General features: G+C 35.8%; 1 protein-coding gene across 2 annotated transcripts in view; it reads left to right on the forward strand.

Moving 5' to 3' along the window:
- The window catches only part of STK33 (serine/threonine kinase 33), a 68270-nt gene that overhangs the window by 20378 nt on the left and 28332 nt on the right, over positions 1-19560 (forward strand). For both annotated transcript variants that reach the window (XM_032427375.1, XM_032427376.1), the window contains exons 8-10: positions 3636-3711; positions 8315-8427; positions 8874-8959. In XM_032427375.1, coding sequence (XP_032283266.1) covers positions 3636-3711; positions 8315-8427; positions 8874-8959 — 275 coding nt within the window. The remainder of the gene's footprint in view (positions 1-3635; positions 3712-8314; positions 8428-8873; positions 8960-19560) is intronic.

Here is a 19560-nt window from a genome sequence, read left to right on the forward strand (position 1 = left end):
TATTCAAGTTTTCCACACCTTTTTGAATCATTTTGATAATTTATGTTTTTCTAGAAAATTGTTCATTACATTGAGATTTTAAGTTTTATGACATAAATATGCATATATTATAACTTTCTGATTCTCCTATGTATCTGTGACTATCGCCCTAATTATTCCTAATATTTTTTAAGACAGTCATGTGATGTAAGATAAGCAATATGGCCTGTGACATCACCTGGCTAACTCAGGATTCCAGCTCTGTCACTTAGTCTGGTGAGCCCTTGGCAAACAACTTAACTGCTTTTGTTGTGATTCTACATCTGTATGATGGGGATTATGTCATCCATTTATCAAAAATTTTTGAGGGTCTACTTTGTGTCAGGACTGGTCTGGGTATTGGGAATATAACAGTGAACAAAGTATAAAAATGTCATGTTGGTGCAAACATTAAACAAAGTAAAAAAGTAAAATGTCTGCTATTACCTGGGATGTTAGAGAGAAGTGCTAAGGAAGAAAAATAAAACAGGGAAGGGGAGAGGATATACTTAGGATAGTAATAATAAGATCTTTCTTACCAGGTTGACATGAGAATTAAATGAGAAAATATATGTAAAGAGCTTAGCACAATACCTGACAGTGCTCAATTTAAGCTCTTATAATAATAATAATCATTTTTTTTCTTGATCAAATTTGTTAGTGGTTAGGACAATTTATTGGGCTTTCAAAGAACCAGCTCAAGTCTAATATTATTTGGTTGACTTTTTTATTAATTTCTGCTTTTATTTTTCTGGATTCCTTCTATTTTCTTTTGGTTTATTTTTTAACTTCCATAAGTTAAATGGTTATTTATGTTCAGTCTGAGTATTTCTTTCTTCACTCTGAGTATTTCTTTGACCATTTCTTTTGCTAGACAGTGTTCTTTTTAACTATTATTCACTTCTTAATAGTCTATCATTTTAGTCTTCTTTAATCCAAGAATTATTTAGAAGTGCTTTTAGAATTTTCCAGGTTGTTAGGATGTATTTGATTTTCATGTGAATATGTGTTAGTTTTCCTAGCCTTTTGGTTTTTCTGTCTGGTTTTCTTCATTGTTCTAGGCAATTGTGACTTAAAGGTTTTCAACTTCTAAAATTGTTTTTTGTGATTGAACACATGGTTGGTTTTTGCAAATGTTGCATTGGATATTTAGGAAGTATGTATATTCCTCCTTTGTTGACCACAAAAATTTCTCTGTGTGTGTATTTATAAAATCAAATGTGATACCTTTGTGATTTAAACTTTCCATATTGTTAATTTTGTTTGCTTCTGTTGATTTCTAAGACAGAGATTTATTAAAGTCATCCACCAAGATAGGGCTTTGACAAATCTTTTTCTACCTTTTGTAGATTTCTTTAGAAAAATATCTTACTTTATTGAAGTATAATTTGCATACAATAAAATGCACAAATTTTAAGTGTACAAAGTTTGATGACTTTTGACAAATGCATATGCTTATGTAATCACCACCTCAATGAAGGTATAGAACATCTCTATCATCCCAGAAAATTCCTTTGTGTTCCTCTCTGTTAGTCTCCCACCCAGACCGCAGGAACCACTGATGATTTTTATCACCAAAGCTTAATTTTGCTTGTCTAGAACTTTATTTAAATTGAACCAGACAGCATACATTCTTGTGTCTGTCTTCATCTGTTTCATGTCATGATTTTGAGACTTAGCCATGTCGTATCAGTAGTTTATTCATTTTTATTGCCGAGGAGTATACCTAGTTCTGTATTTGGTTTTTTGTTTTTTGGGTTTTTTTTTTTCGCCTCCTTGATGTATTAAGTTTTGAAACTGTTTTATCTTATTTGGGAAAAGGCTACTTTAGATTCTGTTCATATCCTCCTGTTGGCAAAAGACATCTGGTCTGTAGTTACATGGGGAAAATATATCCAAGCACCCTGAGTTTTATGCCTGCTTATTAGCTGTCTACACTGATAACAAGTGAGAGAACAAGAGAGAAGACAGATGGTTTGTAGAGCTTTGCTGACTTCCTAAATGGCTCCTTGGCACTGTTACCGTGGCCTCTGCCTTCCTGTGAGAGCTGTGACGGCAGCGCACGTGGAAACACCCCCCGTCGTTAAGATGGCTCTGAGGGACCCAGGCCGCCATCCCGGCCCCCGCTGTGCAGGGCACCCAGTGTGGACGCTAGTCACAGACTTGCCCTTGTCAGTGACTCACTGTTCAAGAGCCACTTGGCCTTTAGGGATTCAGTATTTAAAGAGTGTAAGTAGAGGTAAGGAATAATAGTTGCTTAGGGGAAAATGCTAAGTAATTTTCAATGATACGGAAATGAATAACTCAGTTTTGTTAATTACCTATTGTTGAGCCTTTGCTCATTGTTTCTTCTCTTTACTTTTTGGTTCCTTTTTGTTGATTTTTAGTTCCTTTGACAAGAGGCAGAGGAAGTGAAATGCTGTTTGCTTTTAGTAGTTATAGAAGGTGTGTGTGAGTGTGTGTGTGAGTGTGTGTGTGTGTGTGTGTGTGTAGGGCAGGAGAATGAAACTTTTCTAAAATAAAACCACCTTTTATGTGGGAGGCACTCTGTAGCTGTGTAACTTGAGGCAAGTCACTTCATACACCGAACCTTAGTCTCCTCACTGGCAAAGTGAGCCGAATGTCTACATACCCATCTCGCAAGATTCTTCACATGATTTACACAAATAACATAATTTATAAAAAAGTGCTTTGTAGACATTAAAGTTCTATTGAAATATATACACCTATATTTCATTTTTATGTTTACATCTGTTTTATTCTTCCTTTTTCCTTAAAGAAAGATATTTGACCCCTAGCCATAAAGGCACAATAGACTATTCCTGAAATACCATATGTGACATTTTAAAAGCCATTTAAAAAGCCAGCCGTTATAAAGTAATCTAATCATTAAAATGTGCTACCTTAAAGTAAAACAAAACAAAACAAAAAACTACACACACAGACACACACAACTACTTTGAGAAGATTGTTTAAAGGAACCCTATTGTGAACACATTGTAAAGTATGGAGCACAGAGTTGGGGAATCAGGAGTACCCGGATCCTAGTCCTAGTTGGCTTTTTTATCCAGTTATGTTGTAGGAGCTCTCTCTTTGTCTTAGTTTTCTCATTTAGAAAATGTGGAAAATAATTCATATTCTGTCATAGGAGTGATGTTATTATTATTATTATTTTACTAAAATGATTTATAACCATTTATCTTAGTTTCTCTGTGAATCCAGATTTCCACATATTGGGCTTGCTTTAAATTATATCCACTTAAGGCATGTATTCAATTCTATTTTGGGAAAAGAACTGAGATATTGTTGTCTTCTACTATAACTACACAATCTTTGCAAAATCATTTCTTAACAATTTCAGAGGAATGGAGAGCAGTACATTTAGTTACACAGTTTATGCCATCGTTCCATTAGAAGCTAAATGACAGGAGTGAGGGTACAGTGACATCAATTGTTCAGGCCTGTACATTATTCATTTAACATCTGCTGTTGGTTCTCTTTTTCCCTGTGGGGGAATAAATTACAACACATCAGCACATTTTTCATGCTTTGTGTTTAAGCATTTAAACTTCATTTATTGTATTATTAATATTATTTCATTTCTGCTTATTTGGCAGCCCCTGAAGTTATCAATGCCCACGACTATAGCCAGCAGTGTGACATTTGGAGCATAGGTGTCATAATGTACCTTCTGTAAGTAGCCTGCTAAATGTGCAGTTTAAAATGAATTGATAGGGGCGCCTGGGTGGCTCAGTTGGTTAAGCGACTGCCTTCGGCTCAGGTCATGATCCTGGAGTCCCGGGATCGAGTCCCGCATCGGGCTCCTTGTTCAGTGGGGAGCCTGCTTCTCCCTCTGCCTTCCCCCGTCTCATGCTCTCTCTCTCTCTCCTTCTCGCTCTCAAATAAATAAAATCTTTAAAAATAAATAAATAAATAAATAAATAAAAATAAAATGAATTGATAGTCTCTAACAGCAGACTAGAATTACATAGATTTTAAATGAAAACTCGGCAATATAGTTTTTAAAAAGTGACTGAAAAAACAATTGGGAAGCCATTCTAAAAGCTCTCTTATTAATTGTCAGCGACATCCATTAGATAGTTTTTTAATACTATAAATTTATAACATACAGGTTTGCTTTTCATGGACCTATAAATGCTACAATACCTGAGCCAAGTGGAAAAGCTTGCTTAACACCTCTCTGATCTTTTGTTACAGACCAGGAAGTTTCTTTGTACTTTCTCCAGAGATTCAGTTATAGCCCATCGGATAGAGAGAGGTACTGGGGCCTGGCACTTAGCTGCCCTATGGCCCTGGCATATGTGAGAAGTGAACACTAACTAGACAGGAGTTCAGCCCAGGATCTGGGGACTATTCTATAGTTTCCAATCCTCTTACTGCTCCTGAAAACATCGCTGTTTCTGGCTCTTCCTTCTGTCTCACTCTCAAGATTCCATCAAACCCCACGTCCTGTTCATTTTTCCTTTGCAGTGTCCTCACCTCTTCCTTCATTTCTCTTCACTTGTATCATTTCTCCTCACTTGTATCATTTCTCCTGATGACCCATCTTCTAGAATATTACAATGTCAGTCTGACTGTTCTCCCTGCCTCCGGTCTCCTTCCCCAGTTCATCCTTCACATTGCTGTCAGGATTATCTTTCTAAATCACCATCTGATTGTACTACTTTTCTGATTCCCAACCTCTGATAATTCTGCCTTGTTATAGAAGAATGTCAGAGCCTCCCAGCATGGCATGACGGCAAGTCTCCCATGACCTGGCTCCAGCATGCCTTTCCAGTCTCGGGCTAGCTGTGTATCCCATGCGCCTGCTGTATGTGCAGCAACTCTAGACCATTCTTCATGATTCACATACCCTGTATCACATGTCTCTGAGTCTTTGCTCATGCAGTTCCTTCCACTTACAATGGTTTTTACTTCTCTACTAACCTTTCTCCTGGGCCCTCCAGCTCAAACATTAACGCCTTCTGTTTCCCTAACTCCTATCTACCCCAGCAGAGTTACTGCATTCATCATGTATATACATTTCCACACTCCACAGAGGATTTAAAGCAACATGCAAAAAATGCATGCAAAACAATAACACTGAAAGAAAAACAAAATATTTCATCAGGAAAGTTTGCACATGTGTGAATTGGACAGACTTGTTCACTTTCCTGTGTTCTTATAGCATTTTTAAAAATTAGATTATACTATTGTAATATAATTATTAGATTATGTATATTTTTTTTCTCTGTTTTTGTTTTCCTTGCTCTAAATTCCATGAAGGACAGAGATCTTATGTTATTCATCTTTGCATCCCTCGTATCTGGTACAATAGGAGGCATGTAGTCAGTGCTCAATATACGTTTGTTAAATTGAATTAAAGCGAATTGTCTAAGAGGTGTTCTGAAAAGTTAGTGGCCATTGTTCTGCCTTGTGGTGAGTATGAACATTTTTACACGGATGCAACATTAGTTTTATGGTCATATTGAAGATTTCACTGTGCACTACCTCTTCCAGATCATTTCTAAATATTGACATCAGAGTAGTTACATTTTCACAGTGCTGTGAAATGGAATACACAGGCAGTAGAAATTGGAAGATGTGATTGTAGCTGTAACTCAGATGGTCAACACACATCACTGCTTAGATTGCATAAAGTATAAACGTATTCACAAAGTTTTTGATCATTGTCTTGTGCTAATTAGAATCATACCGTAAAAATTCTGAGCCTTAATTTTTAATTAAAAATATCACTATTTTAATTGTGTTTTATACTTGTAAGAATTTCCAGACAAGTCAAACATAATATATGTAATCTATTATTACACAATTCATGTGGTGTTTGCTGCTGCTTAGTTTGAATTTGTTGTTAAAGAAAGTGATAGTGTAGTACATACCTAAAATTTTTTCTCCTTCTTAAAGATATAATTTTAATTTTTCTGCTTCAGAGCACGGCTGCATATCATCATAATGACATCTTTTTTTCCTTTACGGTAGTCTCTTACTTAGCTAATCAGTGCCTATTCATTAATTTGCCTGAGCCCGGTGTTCTTACAGATAATTTCTTTCACCAAGGGCATAAACATATTACCTTCTCCAGGGGGGTTATTTTCTTGTTTATCAGTTACCCCTGATTTATTTCTGCTTAATTGGACAATGATAACATACTTTCTCAAGGTGAAATTAACATAAATACTCTTCACGGGTACTATCCTTGTTGTTGTGATTCCTATGACATAGGCAACAGAAAATAATAGAAAGGCTTTAGAGGCATTTTTCATGTCTTGGATTCCCTTTTCTGGATGTGCAGAAAATTGCTGTCATAAAATTTCATATGCTGCTGATTGACCAACCATTAGATACATTTTGTGAAAGTAAAATTGCAAAGGACAGAAAAAAGTGGGATTTTTTAAACACAGCCCTTAAGCTATAGTTGCATGCTAGTCAGGCAATGCAGGAACAGCTAAGAAATTGGTGAATGTGCATATCACTGGTTGTTAACAGACTCAATGAGCTGGGCTTTTGCTGGCCTGTACTTGTTATAATAGATAGTAATTGTAGGTAAGACCATTTTTCTGGACTTTTTTTTTATTGCATTTTAAAACTAAACACTAGTGAGGCAAATAAGATCAGAGAGAGGAAGGTCAGAACGAGCTGGAGAAATAAAAAGTATTAAAATAAGAGATTGCAGAACAATAAATACTGATCTCTTAACAAGAAGCTACTGCAAATGAAAAACTCTGTTTTCCAGCCTAGGTTGATAAACTACAAGGATGAAAGCAACTTTTTCCCCTAGGAAATCGTCATCATCGTCCTCATTATCATATAAAATATTTATTAAATTTAGATTAATTCAAAAAATGTTCATGGCAAAGATTTTAAAAGAACTTAAAAATGGAACTTTAAAAATCAGTAAAAATCTAACTGCTAGGAGGCTTAGAGGTCATATACTTATGTACATAATAGGCTAGCATTTGGGAAGTATAATGGGATTATATCATTTTATTCTCTCAGTAATAAAGTGGAAAAATCTAATCCTGAGAGTTGAAGAACAGGCATACAGTGTGGCCTCTGTGACGAGCCCAGGTCCAGCTTCTGTCTGGCTGTCATTGGGAAAATCTGGTTGTTGGCTACAGGGCTGTACTCAGCTGTTGGGGTTGACAGTAAAGATGATAGCTAACATTTGTCCAGAATGTATTCTGAGGAACTGAACTCAACTTTTAAGCAAGTTCTTGCAGTTTTGGACCGGATTACTTACTGAAGCACAGGCTTGCCATGCTTTTTCTAAAATACAGTACAAAATTTCCTTTTTTTAAAAAAAAAAATATTTTTTATTTATTTATTTTAGAGCGAGAGAGCGCACACATGTGCACGAGGTGGGGAGGGGCTGAGGGGGAGGGAGAGAGACAAGCAGACTCCACACTCAGTGCGAAGCCGTCTCTGGGCTCGGGGCTCAATCGCATGACCCTGAGATCATGCATGACCTGAACCGAAATCAAGAGTTGGAGGCTTAACGGACGGAGCCACCCAGGCGCTCCAATACAGTACTTCCTTTTACAAGATTCTGAACACACACAGTCCCTGTATTACAGAATGTGCCTCAAGCCCAAGTTTACTTCATACATACTGCTGGTGGTTTTACTGATATTGGTCATTATGTATGCTCAGCTTTCATTCCAGACTGAAGGGTCAAATCATCATCATCCAGACTGTCTTCATTTTGTATACCATTTTTGAAGAGTTGTTGCCTTTTTAATGGATTTTTGGCTTTGACTCAGAGCCTATAGACCCCAGGGTTATTCTTAGTTTATTTTTACTAACATTGGTATAGTATTTTACCATGGATAAAACCCTTACAGGATCATTAGACTCTGAAAACTCTCACTGGACTCTGATGACTCAATATATTTTCCCCTAAGTCCAGTTTGAATTATGTACCTTAAGTACTACCTTACCTTTGCTCACATTGAAGTATATCTCCACTATTATTTGTGCACTTAAAATCACACACCTGCTTGTATTTTGGTCCTATTTAAGCTTAGTTTTCCCCATCTGGAAGACCTTTGGGTCATGTGCAGATCTGGAGATTTCAATGTATATAAGGTCCTATCACTGATCTTGCAAAACCTCCTTTGCTCCCATTTCTACATCCAGAGAGAGATACCCACCTCTAGCTATCCTTTACTTAAATTTGAAGCACCACTATTTCCAAGTTCTATGGAAACTTAATTTTTAAAAGCTTCATTTTGATTATTTAAAAAGAATCTAAACAAAATGATTGCCTTTGTTGTAGATTATGTGGAGAACCACCGTTTTTGGCAAGCTCAGAAGAGAAGCTTTTTGAGCTAATAAGAAAGGGAGAACTACATTTTGAAGATCCAGTCTGGGAGTCCATAAGTGATTGTGGTAAGTATAGATCTGTCATTATTTACTAAAGCAAATGTATGTAATATAAAAAACTTGGCCAATAATTCAAATACTCTCAATCTCTGTTTCATCATTAAATTTACTTGTAGAAATAAACACTATTTACTTGTGGAATAGTGATCTCTTCACTGTGATTGTTGTAGTCAAAACTTCCAACAAAAACAGAAATTACATAATAAAAATTGAAGAGGAAGTTGCTGATCATCCAGCCCAGTTTTACTGTAGATCATAAACCAGCAAATCCAGGCAATAAAACCTCACTTTAGGCCTGAAACTTTATTAATTAGCCATTTATTCTGATGATATTTATTTTATAATTGGAATCTTCCCTTCATGTCATATAGACCTAATCCTAAATAAACTGGAAAATGTATGGTATTAATTGTAGTTAAGATAAGATTTTCAGGATTTCCCCTTATTTGCAGCTAAAAGTGTTTTGAAACAGCTTATGAAAGTAGATCCTGCTCACAGAATCACAGCTAAGGAACTACTAGATAACCAGTGGATAACAGTAAGTTACAAGATTACTTCTTTTTGACATGCTACCATTGCTTTTTTTTTTTTTTTTAATTTGGTCTTGTAGTTTATATATAGTCCTAAAACAGCCAATTAGTTTCATCTTCTGACAAGTTAAAAAATTATTGAGTCTTAACACATTTCTGAAATGGGTATTTTCAAACTATTAAAACTATTAGCACAGTTGTTTATATATGTTTATAGAGGCTTAAATGAACTCTTCCTTGCTCCATGCCAGGACTGTATCAAGTCTGGTAGAGGACAGCTGGGAAATGCCCCGTATGAAAACTAATATTGAAACAGTCTGTTTAGACAAGTGACGTAAAGCCTGGAAGAGTCCACTTCTCTTTCAACTCTTTGGATGCAAGGAATCTTTGGGGACTTAGAAAAACCAAGATCTTCTAAGAGTGGCTGTTACCTGGCCTGAAATCTTGAGTAATTATTCATTTACATGTTGCTTCCCCCATCAGACTTATTGCCTTCAGCATAGACCCTGTATCTTACCGAGCTTTGTATTCCTATACCAGGGCATTACCTGGTCACAATAGGAACCTTGGAAGAAGCTGCTACTTACCTCTCCATATTTATCCTCTTTTTGTTCTCTGGTAACGAGGATCCTCACTTGTAGCTGGAAACACTGCTATCTAGTCTTCATTGCTGGTTATCCCCAGTTTTTGTTAGTTATCATGATGGCAGAAGTAGGAGCAATTTTCGGGAAGTGTCCTTGAATGGAGGGCATATGGCATTCCTCAGGTGCATCTTCTTTCCCGGTGAATGGAATACAGATGGGATGGCTGGAGTTTGACTAGCCATATTAGACCATAAAGTGGAATCCATAAACTGAGGATGGCAGAGCAACAGGATGCAAGGAAGCAGGGCTTTTAGCTCACAGAGCCCCCGTGCCAGCCCTTGACTACCCACCTCCAGACTTTTTCATGAGCAGGAAACAAACTTCTGTCATCTTTGAGACACTGTCAGATATGTTATTGGGCCTAATACCATTAATCTATACTCAATAATTGTTGAATGAGTGAATGATTCAATAAGTGAATAGGTCTGTAGGTATCTCAGAAAATGTCTGAGAACTGAGTTTGGAGATTTCTAAAGACACCTGGGAACTATTGCTAAGCAGTATTCATCTATGAAAATATTATTGTACATCTATTATTTGCTAGACACAGTGCAACGTACTGTTGCTGGTATGCTTACATTGTAGTGGCATTGTTGCAGAATGGTGGTGGCTTGGATGGGGTGGTAGCAACAGAGTTGGAGAGTAATAAATGCAGTATGTTTTTTAGATATAGTTGACAGGACTTGGTGGTGGCTTAGATGAGGAATGAGGATAAGGGAGGAATCAAGGATGACTTCCAGATTTTGCTGTAATAGCTGGTGGGACCATGATGGTGCCATTTACTGAGATGTGGAACACTGTGGGAAAAATAGGGTTTTTTTCCAGGGTGAGGGTGGTAGATCAAGAGTTCCATACTAGATATGCAAAGTCTGAGATGCCCATGTGGCATCCAAGTGGAAATATTAAATAGATAATCGAATATATGAGTCTGGAACTGGGGAAGTCCGAGCTGGAGATATAAATTTGGGAATCATGAGTGTATAGATGCCATGTAAAGTCATTAGGCTGCAAAGATAAGTTAGGAAGAAAAGACAGAAAGGAGAAGAGGCCCCAGCAGCCTGCCATTGGATACTACAACATTCAGAAGAGGAGACACCAGCCATGGGGGCTGAGAAGGGATGGCCGATGTGGAGAGAAGAAAATCGGGAGAGTGGTGCCAGCAAAGTTAGGTGAGAAGAATGTTGGAGAAAGTGAGAACAGTCAGCTCCCCGATAAATGCTGCCAAGATGTCAAGACGAGATGAAGAGTTTCCATTAGACTGGCCAACAGAGGGGTTGATGGTGACCCTGAGGGCCCAGGTAAGTTTAGATACCTATCAGAAACTTATAGTGATATCACTCCTCTTTTCAACTCTCTAGTTTTCCTTTGGCAATTTCCAGTCATTGTTTTGAATAATATTTTTTCCTTGAAGGACTAAAAAACCAGTCTTCACTGAAAGCTGGGTTATATCTGCCCTCTTCTGTGAATGTGTTGATCTCCAAATGATTCTGTGCAATAAGTCTTTCTGGCCTAAAGTAATTGTGCAAATGAGCTAGCAGCTAGATCCTTGCAAAACCATTCTGAGGAGATTTGTAGTACAGCAAAATCAAAAACTAAAACAGATGGTGTGCCTTAGAAATCTCTCTCTTTTCAGCAGCACATAACATTCGGGTTTGGCCATTTAATTATTTGTTTTCTAATTAGTACAACTTTATTTCTGGCTTTGGTCATTTTTTCAGAAGTCTCCATTTTTGAGCCTCTGTAACATTTGTCTCTATGTAGTCTTTGCCAAATGGATAGAGAAGTGACAGATAGCGTGTACTATATCGGACTACCCTAAGGAGTTCAGTGTATGAAGTTTAGAATACTGGCATTTTATAAACTTCTGAAAGGCAAAACTCTTTTCTTCTTAGCCACTTGAAGCCTTCCTGTAATTCATATCCTCTGTTTGAAATAATCTAAAAAGAATACGTTACTTCTCTCAGCACCTGGCTGCTTTATAACCAGAGCTTATTTTTTGCAATATCTAACATATAGTGACATTTTTTCAAAGAGCTTTATTGGATAAAAAGTTTTTATGATTCAGCCTATGTATTGTGCATTTTGAAATATGGTATATATCTGCAAAGTGTTCTGAGAAAAATAGTCATAGCTTCTCTATATACATTTAAGTGAATGGAACTTAAAATAAACACATTGGTCATCCTGATTTCAAAAGTCAAAGATTAGATGTAAGGAAAACCAGCCAAGAAATGACTTTCCTACAAAGGAAGAGTTTGATGATGACTCCCATGGCCAAGAGTGTGCCTGCAATCCTCTTGAGTCTGTTTTTTCCTTCCTGTCCTCTTTCCTCTCAACAGTGGCTCAGGAGTTTATTCCATCTTATTAGGCAATTACAGTTGCTTCTTGGTATTCCTTCAAGTCCCCTTATGACATATAACACCAGGAATTTGCATGTTTAACAAGTTTCCCAGGTATTTTTAATGCCTACTTATATTTAAGAACGCAACTATAAATTAAGGAAATATTTTTTTTCTATGGCTTGTCATAGTTTCCAGATTTGAGCTCTTTCAGTTTTATTTATACATTCGGTAATTCCTTTGACAGATTTTGTGTGTGTGTGTGTGTGTGTGTGTGTGTCTACCATGTTGTGCTAGGTAAAAAATAAAATATCATTAAAGATATATAGGATATGGTCTCTGATATAAGGAACTTATAACCTGGTAAGAGAGACAAGCTGTGTAAAAGATACGATCAATGAAGAAAATGATAAATGACATAAGAAGACCAGAGATAACAGAGGCAAGCAAGTGTAAAATCAGGAAGTTCAATCTGACTGGGAGAGAAAATGCTTGAAGGAAAGAAGTGGGAAACAAACTTATAAAAATGGAAAGAGAATTGTGAGAGGACTTGAATCTCAGGCTAAAAAGTTGTAACTTGTGGTCATAGATGGTAGAGAACAATGTACACTCTTTGAAATGAAGGAAATTATTGTTATAGTGCATCAGTCTTGCAAGGTGGCTTATTTTAAATGGGACAGCAGTCATTTAAATGTCTATTCATTTTAACAAGTATCTTTGGATTTTAATCCATCAGGTACCATTGGGGTTCAAAGATGAATAAAATGCAGTCTCCCTCCTTAAGTAATTTACCACAAAGTACAATATACTTTTTTTTATGGTCACACTTTGTGAAGGCACTTGTCATCAAGGTGTGGGGTCTAATCTCAGAATGGTCTTTCCTAGTGTGTGAACAAGGCCCTTCTTTTTACAAGTTATTATCCAGGTTTTTGTCATTAGCTTTTGACAATTAGCCTTAATTCCTTAACATATACAATTAGCCTTAACATATACACTCTACATAAGAGAATGAAACTTTTCTGATGCCTAATTGTGGGCCATTTTTTTCTGACTGTATACTTTCATCCTAAATATGTCAAAACTCTTACCTTTATTTTACTATATTTAGTTATTCTTAAATTGTGAATTATCTTATGTATATGAATATGTCAAGGTCCTATTTAACGAAGGTTTCTATAAAAATTATGTTACAAAGCAGCTCATGAACCAGGAACCTTGGAGATTTATTCACTATCCAATGAGAGGTAGATAGTTAATAATTCAGTAAATATTTATTGCATAACTACTATGTGCTGCGGAGGACACAGGGATGAGTCTGGCACAGCCCCTGTGCACAGGTTGCCCACAGCCTAATAGAGGGTTTAAAATAAAAATACAGGCAGTGAATGAGTATATAATAATGTGTGTGTGTATATATAAACATAAATAATATGTAAAATACACTATATGTTATATGTAAGTATATAATGACACGTGTTCTATAAAGATAAAAATATATATTTTATATATACTGTGCTGTATAATACTATATAATACAATATGATACAATGTACGGTATAGTGCCATATAATGTGGTACCATATCATGTAGTAGTAGTACTAGGTTTTCAAGAAGAGAGCTATCATCTCCTTTAGGGGATTATAAAAACTACTTAAAGTGAAGGTAATGTGTGACCTGGCTCTGAAAGAGCAGGTAAAAGTAGAAATTCGTGTTACAGTTGTGGTAAGAAGGATGAGGATTCTAGATAGGAAGAACTTTACAAAGATATATAGAGAAAAAAATGTGCAATATATTCAGAGAACATGAAGTATAGTAGTAATTCTGTTTTTCTAGAACCATAGAAGACATGTGGGGAAGTAGTGGGAAATTAAGCTGTAAAGGCAGGTTAGAACTGTTTTACTCTAGACCTTGACTTATCTGGAGGAGACTTTATGTTCGGCTTGTTTGACAGTGGGTTGCTACTGGAAGGCTCTGCAGGACCCTGATCACAGCTGAACCTACTTGAGTTTCTCCTTTGTCCCTCTGATCCTTATAGGGTGACTTGGGTGGACTTGGATGAGGTCTGTGGGCTAGATTCTGAGAAGAGAACACCTATTCTAATGGAGTGTCCTGCCTAAGAGAATAAGAAGCTGGAAAACCCCCAGGAGTAAATCTGAGTTGAAGGTCTTGAGAGAGCCTTACACACAGGTCATGGCTTAAGGGCAGAAGCAAGATCTTGATGAAGAGAGAGTAAAGTAGGAGTCAGGGTCTCAGTGGAAACAGGATGGGCATTGGAGCAGGTTGGGGACAAGTAGCAAGTGTCTGAGACTCCTCACAGGTCAGCTCCATCAGTTAGTGGGCTGGTAGATGTATTGCTGGCAAGACAGACAGAACTTCAGGAAGAATAACCTGGCAAAAGTGTGTGTGGTACAGCTTGCTTGGTGGCAAGCAGAAGCTGGAGCACTGGGGCGCCTGGGTGGCTCAGTCAGTTGAGCATCTGACTCTTGATTTTGGCTCAGGTCATGATCTCAGGGTCGTGGGATCAAGCCCCATGTTGGGCTCCACACTCAGTGGGGAGTCTGCTTGAGATTCACTCTCCCTCCCTCTCCCTTTGCCTTTCCTCCCCACACCCCCCTGCCCACATGCTCTCTCTGTCTCTCTCTCTCTCTCAAATAAATAAATATTTTTTAAAAAACGAAGTTGGAGCACTGAAATAGGACTTGGGTGAGATGATGAAGACTAGAATTCAGGCAAAGAGAGTGGAACAGAAAGGAGGGGGAAAATCAGATGTTAGGAAGAGAATCAACAGTTTTTCAACTAAGTAGAAATATTAGATAAAGGAGTACAAGGACTCAAAACTGTTTTTCAGGTGACTGGGAAAGACAAAAAGTCTAGAAGAATTGCTGGTTTCATAGATTAGAAAAAGAGTGAGGTGTTTTTTGGAACAGTATATTCAAACTTTTATGCTTGAGTAATTCCAAAAAGAGTATTGAAAAAATGGTGAATCTCCTAGGATGTTTTTAGGTAGAGCTTAAAAAATTTTCACCCTAAATTTAATTAATTGCAAAGGATATAATTTCCTTAATATTGATAATTAAAAATAAAACTAATATTGTTTTTACATGAATAAGACATTCATCTTATCCATTTGTAAAAATTTGTGATCAGTCTCTTCTTTAACAGGAACTATAGGTTATTCATTCTTTTCTTTGAATTTCTGTTGCTATTCCACTTCTTTCACAAAATTTTATCCTAATATATATTTTTGCTGAAAGGTTTTTATTAATCATCCTATAATTTGTCTCATCTTGCAAGAAAAAGGTTCAAATACATATTTAATTTTGTTTTTATTTGCTGTGATTTTAAGTTTCTAAATGTTTAAAAATTACTTAATGATGATTTATCATTATGATTATTAGTACATAATTGATCAAGAGAACATAATTATAATTTGCTATAATTATTAAGTATCACAAGTACAATTATATTGGAAATGCATCTCTGTACTGGATAGAGAGGGCTGCATTTCCCCACCCCAAAAACTTTATTCATCCATGATTGACTATTACTTATTGTTAGAAAGAGACAGCATTCAGTTTCAATTGTATTGTTGTTTTAGTTTTTAAAGATGTAGGCACCTAGAACCTTATGTAAATATGTAGATGGGAATGGAAGGAGTTTCAACATAGCAGTGTCACTCAGCTCTTTAAATCTCTTTGAGTTAATTGTCAAAAACCACCCAGGGAAAGGCCTGCTAGAGAAGGTTCTGGTTCCTGCCAAGATGCTGAATTAGCACAGATTACTTCATCTTCTCTGAAGATTAAACCTAGAATAACTTTAGAGAAAAACCTCATGATACCAGATTCAGAGAATCAGCATGAGAAGCCCTTGGGAAGATGAAGGATTCATTTTGAGTTGCTGCGTATGGTGGGTGAGGCGACAGCCTGGAGCCAGGACAGGATGTTAAAGTAGGAAGACAAAAAAACCCAAGTTCCCCTTTTGCTTGTCTTCCTTTGCCTTGGGACATTGATGCCTGTCCCCTCACAGGGGTCTAAGAAATAAAATCAGAGCAGTACTGAAGCCCTGTTTTGAGTGAGGAGCTAAGGAAAATGGGTGGGAATTGACTGGTTTTTGGCATTGACTCCTTACCTGTTGAACTCCAAATGCTAGGACTGGAGGGTTGTGTTTTTAGGAGTGCCTCATCTGAAGGTTGTTTCTCCTGGGAGAAAGTTGATAAGGATGAAACTCTAGACTGTGGAGTAGCTTGGAGGGGGCAGGTTTGTGGTGCCTAAAGTTCTTACCCCTACTCTTCCTTGAGCTCCTGGGCTGAGGGCCTGGATTTGACCTTAGAACCATGCCCTGTCCTCCCAAGGAGCCAGTACTCCCTGGGAAAGATGAGATCACAGGCCAAATTTCAGACACCATTAGGAGAGTTTAGAATAGACAGTCCAAAATTTAAAAGTCAGCAAAGTGAGCATACTAAAAGAGATAAGTGGAAGATGTTAATAATATGGAGGAAGAATATGAAATAATACAACAGAACCAAGTAGAACCATTTAGGTGTAATGGTTGAAATATAGAATGCAACTATATAGGGTAAGGAGTGAAATGGGTGCAGCTAAAGAATGAATTAAAAAACTAGGCGATCAGATTATGGAACTTTACAGAAGGAAATGGGAAGATAAATTGAAAACGTAAAAAAAAAGAAAAAAAGTTAAGATATGTGGAGTTAAAAGTAAAAGTGCCCAAATTCCTATAATAGGAGTTTGAGAGAGATAAGTAAAAAGGAGGAGGAGAAAATCTTTAAAGAAATAATAGAGATAAAATAATCAGAATTAGAGAAGAAAGTCTTCAGCATTCAACAGATGATAGAATACTAAATAGGAGAGATGAGGAAAAACTGACAGAAGAGGCATAATGAAATTTAAGAACATTAAAAACAAGGAAAAAACTCTAAAAGCTCCCAGAAAGAAATAGTAAAACATATAAAAAAGAACAAGAATCACATTGACATCTTACTTTTGGGGAGCAACATTAGATACAAGCATAAATAGAGTAATCCTCTAAATATATTAAAAGACCAAGAACTTTAAACTTAGAATTTTGTATCCATCCAAATTATCATTCAAATGAAAAGATATTATAAAAATATTTTCAAATATACAAGACCTCAGAAGGATTGACACACAAGTCATACACGTAAAACACTTGGTTGAAATAATTAAATAGGAAAACCAAATCCAGAAGCTGCTACCAGAGCTATGTGCAGTAAGAGTCTTTAAATACCTTGATAAAGTTTGTTGGTGTCAAAAAACAAAACTAAAAAACCACAAAACCAAAGAATAAGAGGAGAAATTATCTTCATAATAACAAGAATTAAAATGCAAAGCAATATCCATGTGATAAGCACTGAGAAGGGAGAGAGAACATTTGTCCACTGAGAGGGTGCTAAAATGGGAGATGTAAACATCAGATTTTTAAAGTGGGAAAGAATTAAAAAACAAAGAATGGGGCAAATTGAAGTAGTAAACATAAATGATAGAAACAAGTCCAAATATAAAAATAATTACAAATAAGTGGGTTAGAAATACCTATTAAAAGACATATTGTCAGGTTGAATTTTTGTTGACTCTAGCTAAGTGCTATTTACAAGAAACACATTTGAAGCATAAGGACAGAGAAATATTGAAAAAAAGAAGAATGGAAAAGGACATACCAGGCAAACACTAACCTGTGTCACTAAATTAAAGCCTGTGTAACTGAATAAATACCAGTTAATACCTTAACACACCTTTACACAGAACAAATCATTACTAGAGATAAAGAAGGTCACTTTATTATGATAAAAATTCAACTGAACCATGTATGCAACTAATACATGTTATTTTAAACATGTATGCAATTAATAAAGTAACTTGAAAAACAATGTATCAGAAGTTGACAAAAGTACATGGAAAAATTGGCAAATTCATCATAGTGGGAGATTTTAATGCACTTCTCTCAATTACTGATAATGTAAAGCAAATGGAAACAAAAACAGTTACAGAGATTTTAACAACACAATCAACAAGCTTATCCTAGTGGACACATAAACAATTCTGCACCCAACAATTAGAGAACATATAGTTTTCTTAAGCCCATGTGGAACATTTATCAAAATTGCTCTTATACTAATCCATGAAGCAAGCAAGCCTCGATGAATTCCTCACAGATCACGTTCTCTAACAATATGCAAACACGCGTCAGAAGTCAATAGCAGTTAGATTAAATATCTGCGTGTGTTTGGAAATCACATCACATGCTTCTAGAGAAGTCCTGGGTTAAGAATAAATACTAACGAGAAAAAATGAAATCCTTAGAACTGAATGACAATGAAAATACATCATGTCAAAACTTGTAGGATGCTGAAAAGTTTGTTTTGGCAGAAGTTTGTAGCCTAAAATATTTATATTAGAAAAGAAGAAAGGCTAAAAATTAATAAACTACTATCCAACTTAAAATGCATGGAAAAAAATCCAGTGGAATATACCCAAATAAAGTAATAGGGGAAAAAAATAAGTGAAAATAAAGTAAATAGAAAGCGAAGGTAGAGGAGAAAAGATAACAAGAACATTTGCGTCTTCTGAAAGACCAACAAATAGAGAAAACTTTGGCAAAAGTAATTGAGAAAGAAAAAGAGAAGACAAAAAGTAGATATTACATATGAAAAAGAGAATTCAGCCACAGGTAAAGCACAGAAAAAGGATTGTGATTTAAAAGATAAGAAATTTAAAAGACAAGGGAATCCTACCAACACTGTATACTAATAAATCTGAAAACTTTGGCCAAATGGACAAAATTTCTCGTTCCAGAAAAATTTTACAGCTTCATAAAACTGTCTCAAGAATAAATAGAAAACTTGAATGGTCCTATAGTTATTAAAGAAATTGAAGTAGTAGTTTAAAATCTTCCATAAGGAAGATGATGGGTATTAAGATGAGCATGATGAGCACCGAATGATGTATTGAAGTGTTGAATCACGTATTGTATACCTGAAACTAATATAACACTGTATGTTAACTACACTAGAATTAAAATTTAAAACTTTATATATATATATATTCAATAAAAGTTATATATATTAAATAAAAATAAAATCTTCCATAAGGAAAACACCAGGCTTAAAATTCAGATGATTTTACAGATTAGTCCTACAAGACTTTCATCTCAAATTTGTAACTCACCTCCCACCCCCAACAAGAGGGAATTTTTCTTTACTTCTTCAAAAAGTCTAGTATAACTCTGTATACTGTAGTATAACAAAACTAGACCAAAGGAAACTAAACCTATGAAAAAGGAAAATGATCCATTTCACTTATTAATATAGATATGAAACCTTAAACAAAATATTAGCAAATTGGATCCAATTGTGTATATGAAAAGATAATAATCATGACCAAGTTGGATTTTTGCTCAGTATACAATGATGGTTTAATTTCAGAAAAACAGCTATAAATATAAATTCCCACATTAACATATTAAAGGAGAAAAAGCATATGATCATTTCAAAGGAAATACTTACAAGACTCAACATACATTCACAATTTAATTAGAAATAAAAGGAAACTTCTCTAACCTGATATAAAAGATTGTAGCAAATATCATTCT

Source organism: Phoca vitulina, unplaced genomic scaffold (genome assembly GCF_004348235.1).
Source record: "Phoca vitulina isolate PV1807 unplaced genomic scaffold, GSC_HSeal_1.0 scaffold36, whole genome shotgun sequence".
NCBI classification, from domain to species: Eukaryota; Metazoa; Chordata; class Mammalia; order Carnivora; family Phocidae; genus Phoca; species Phoca vitulina.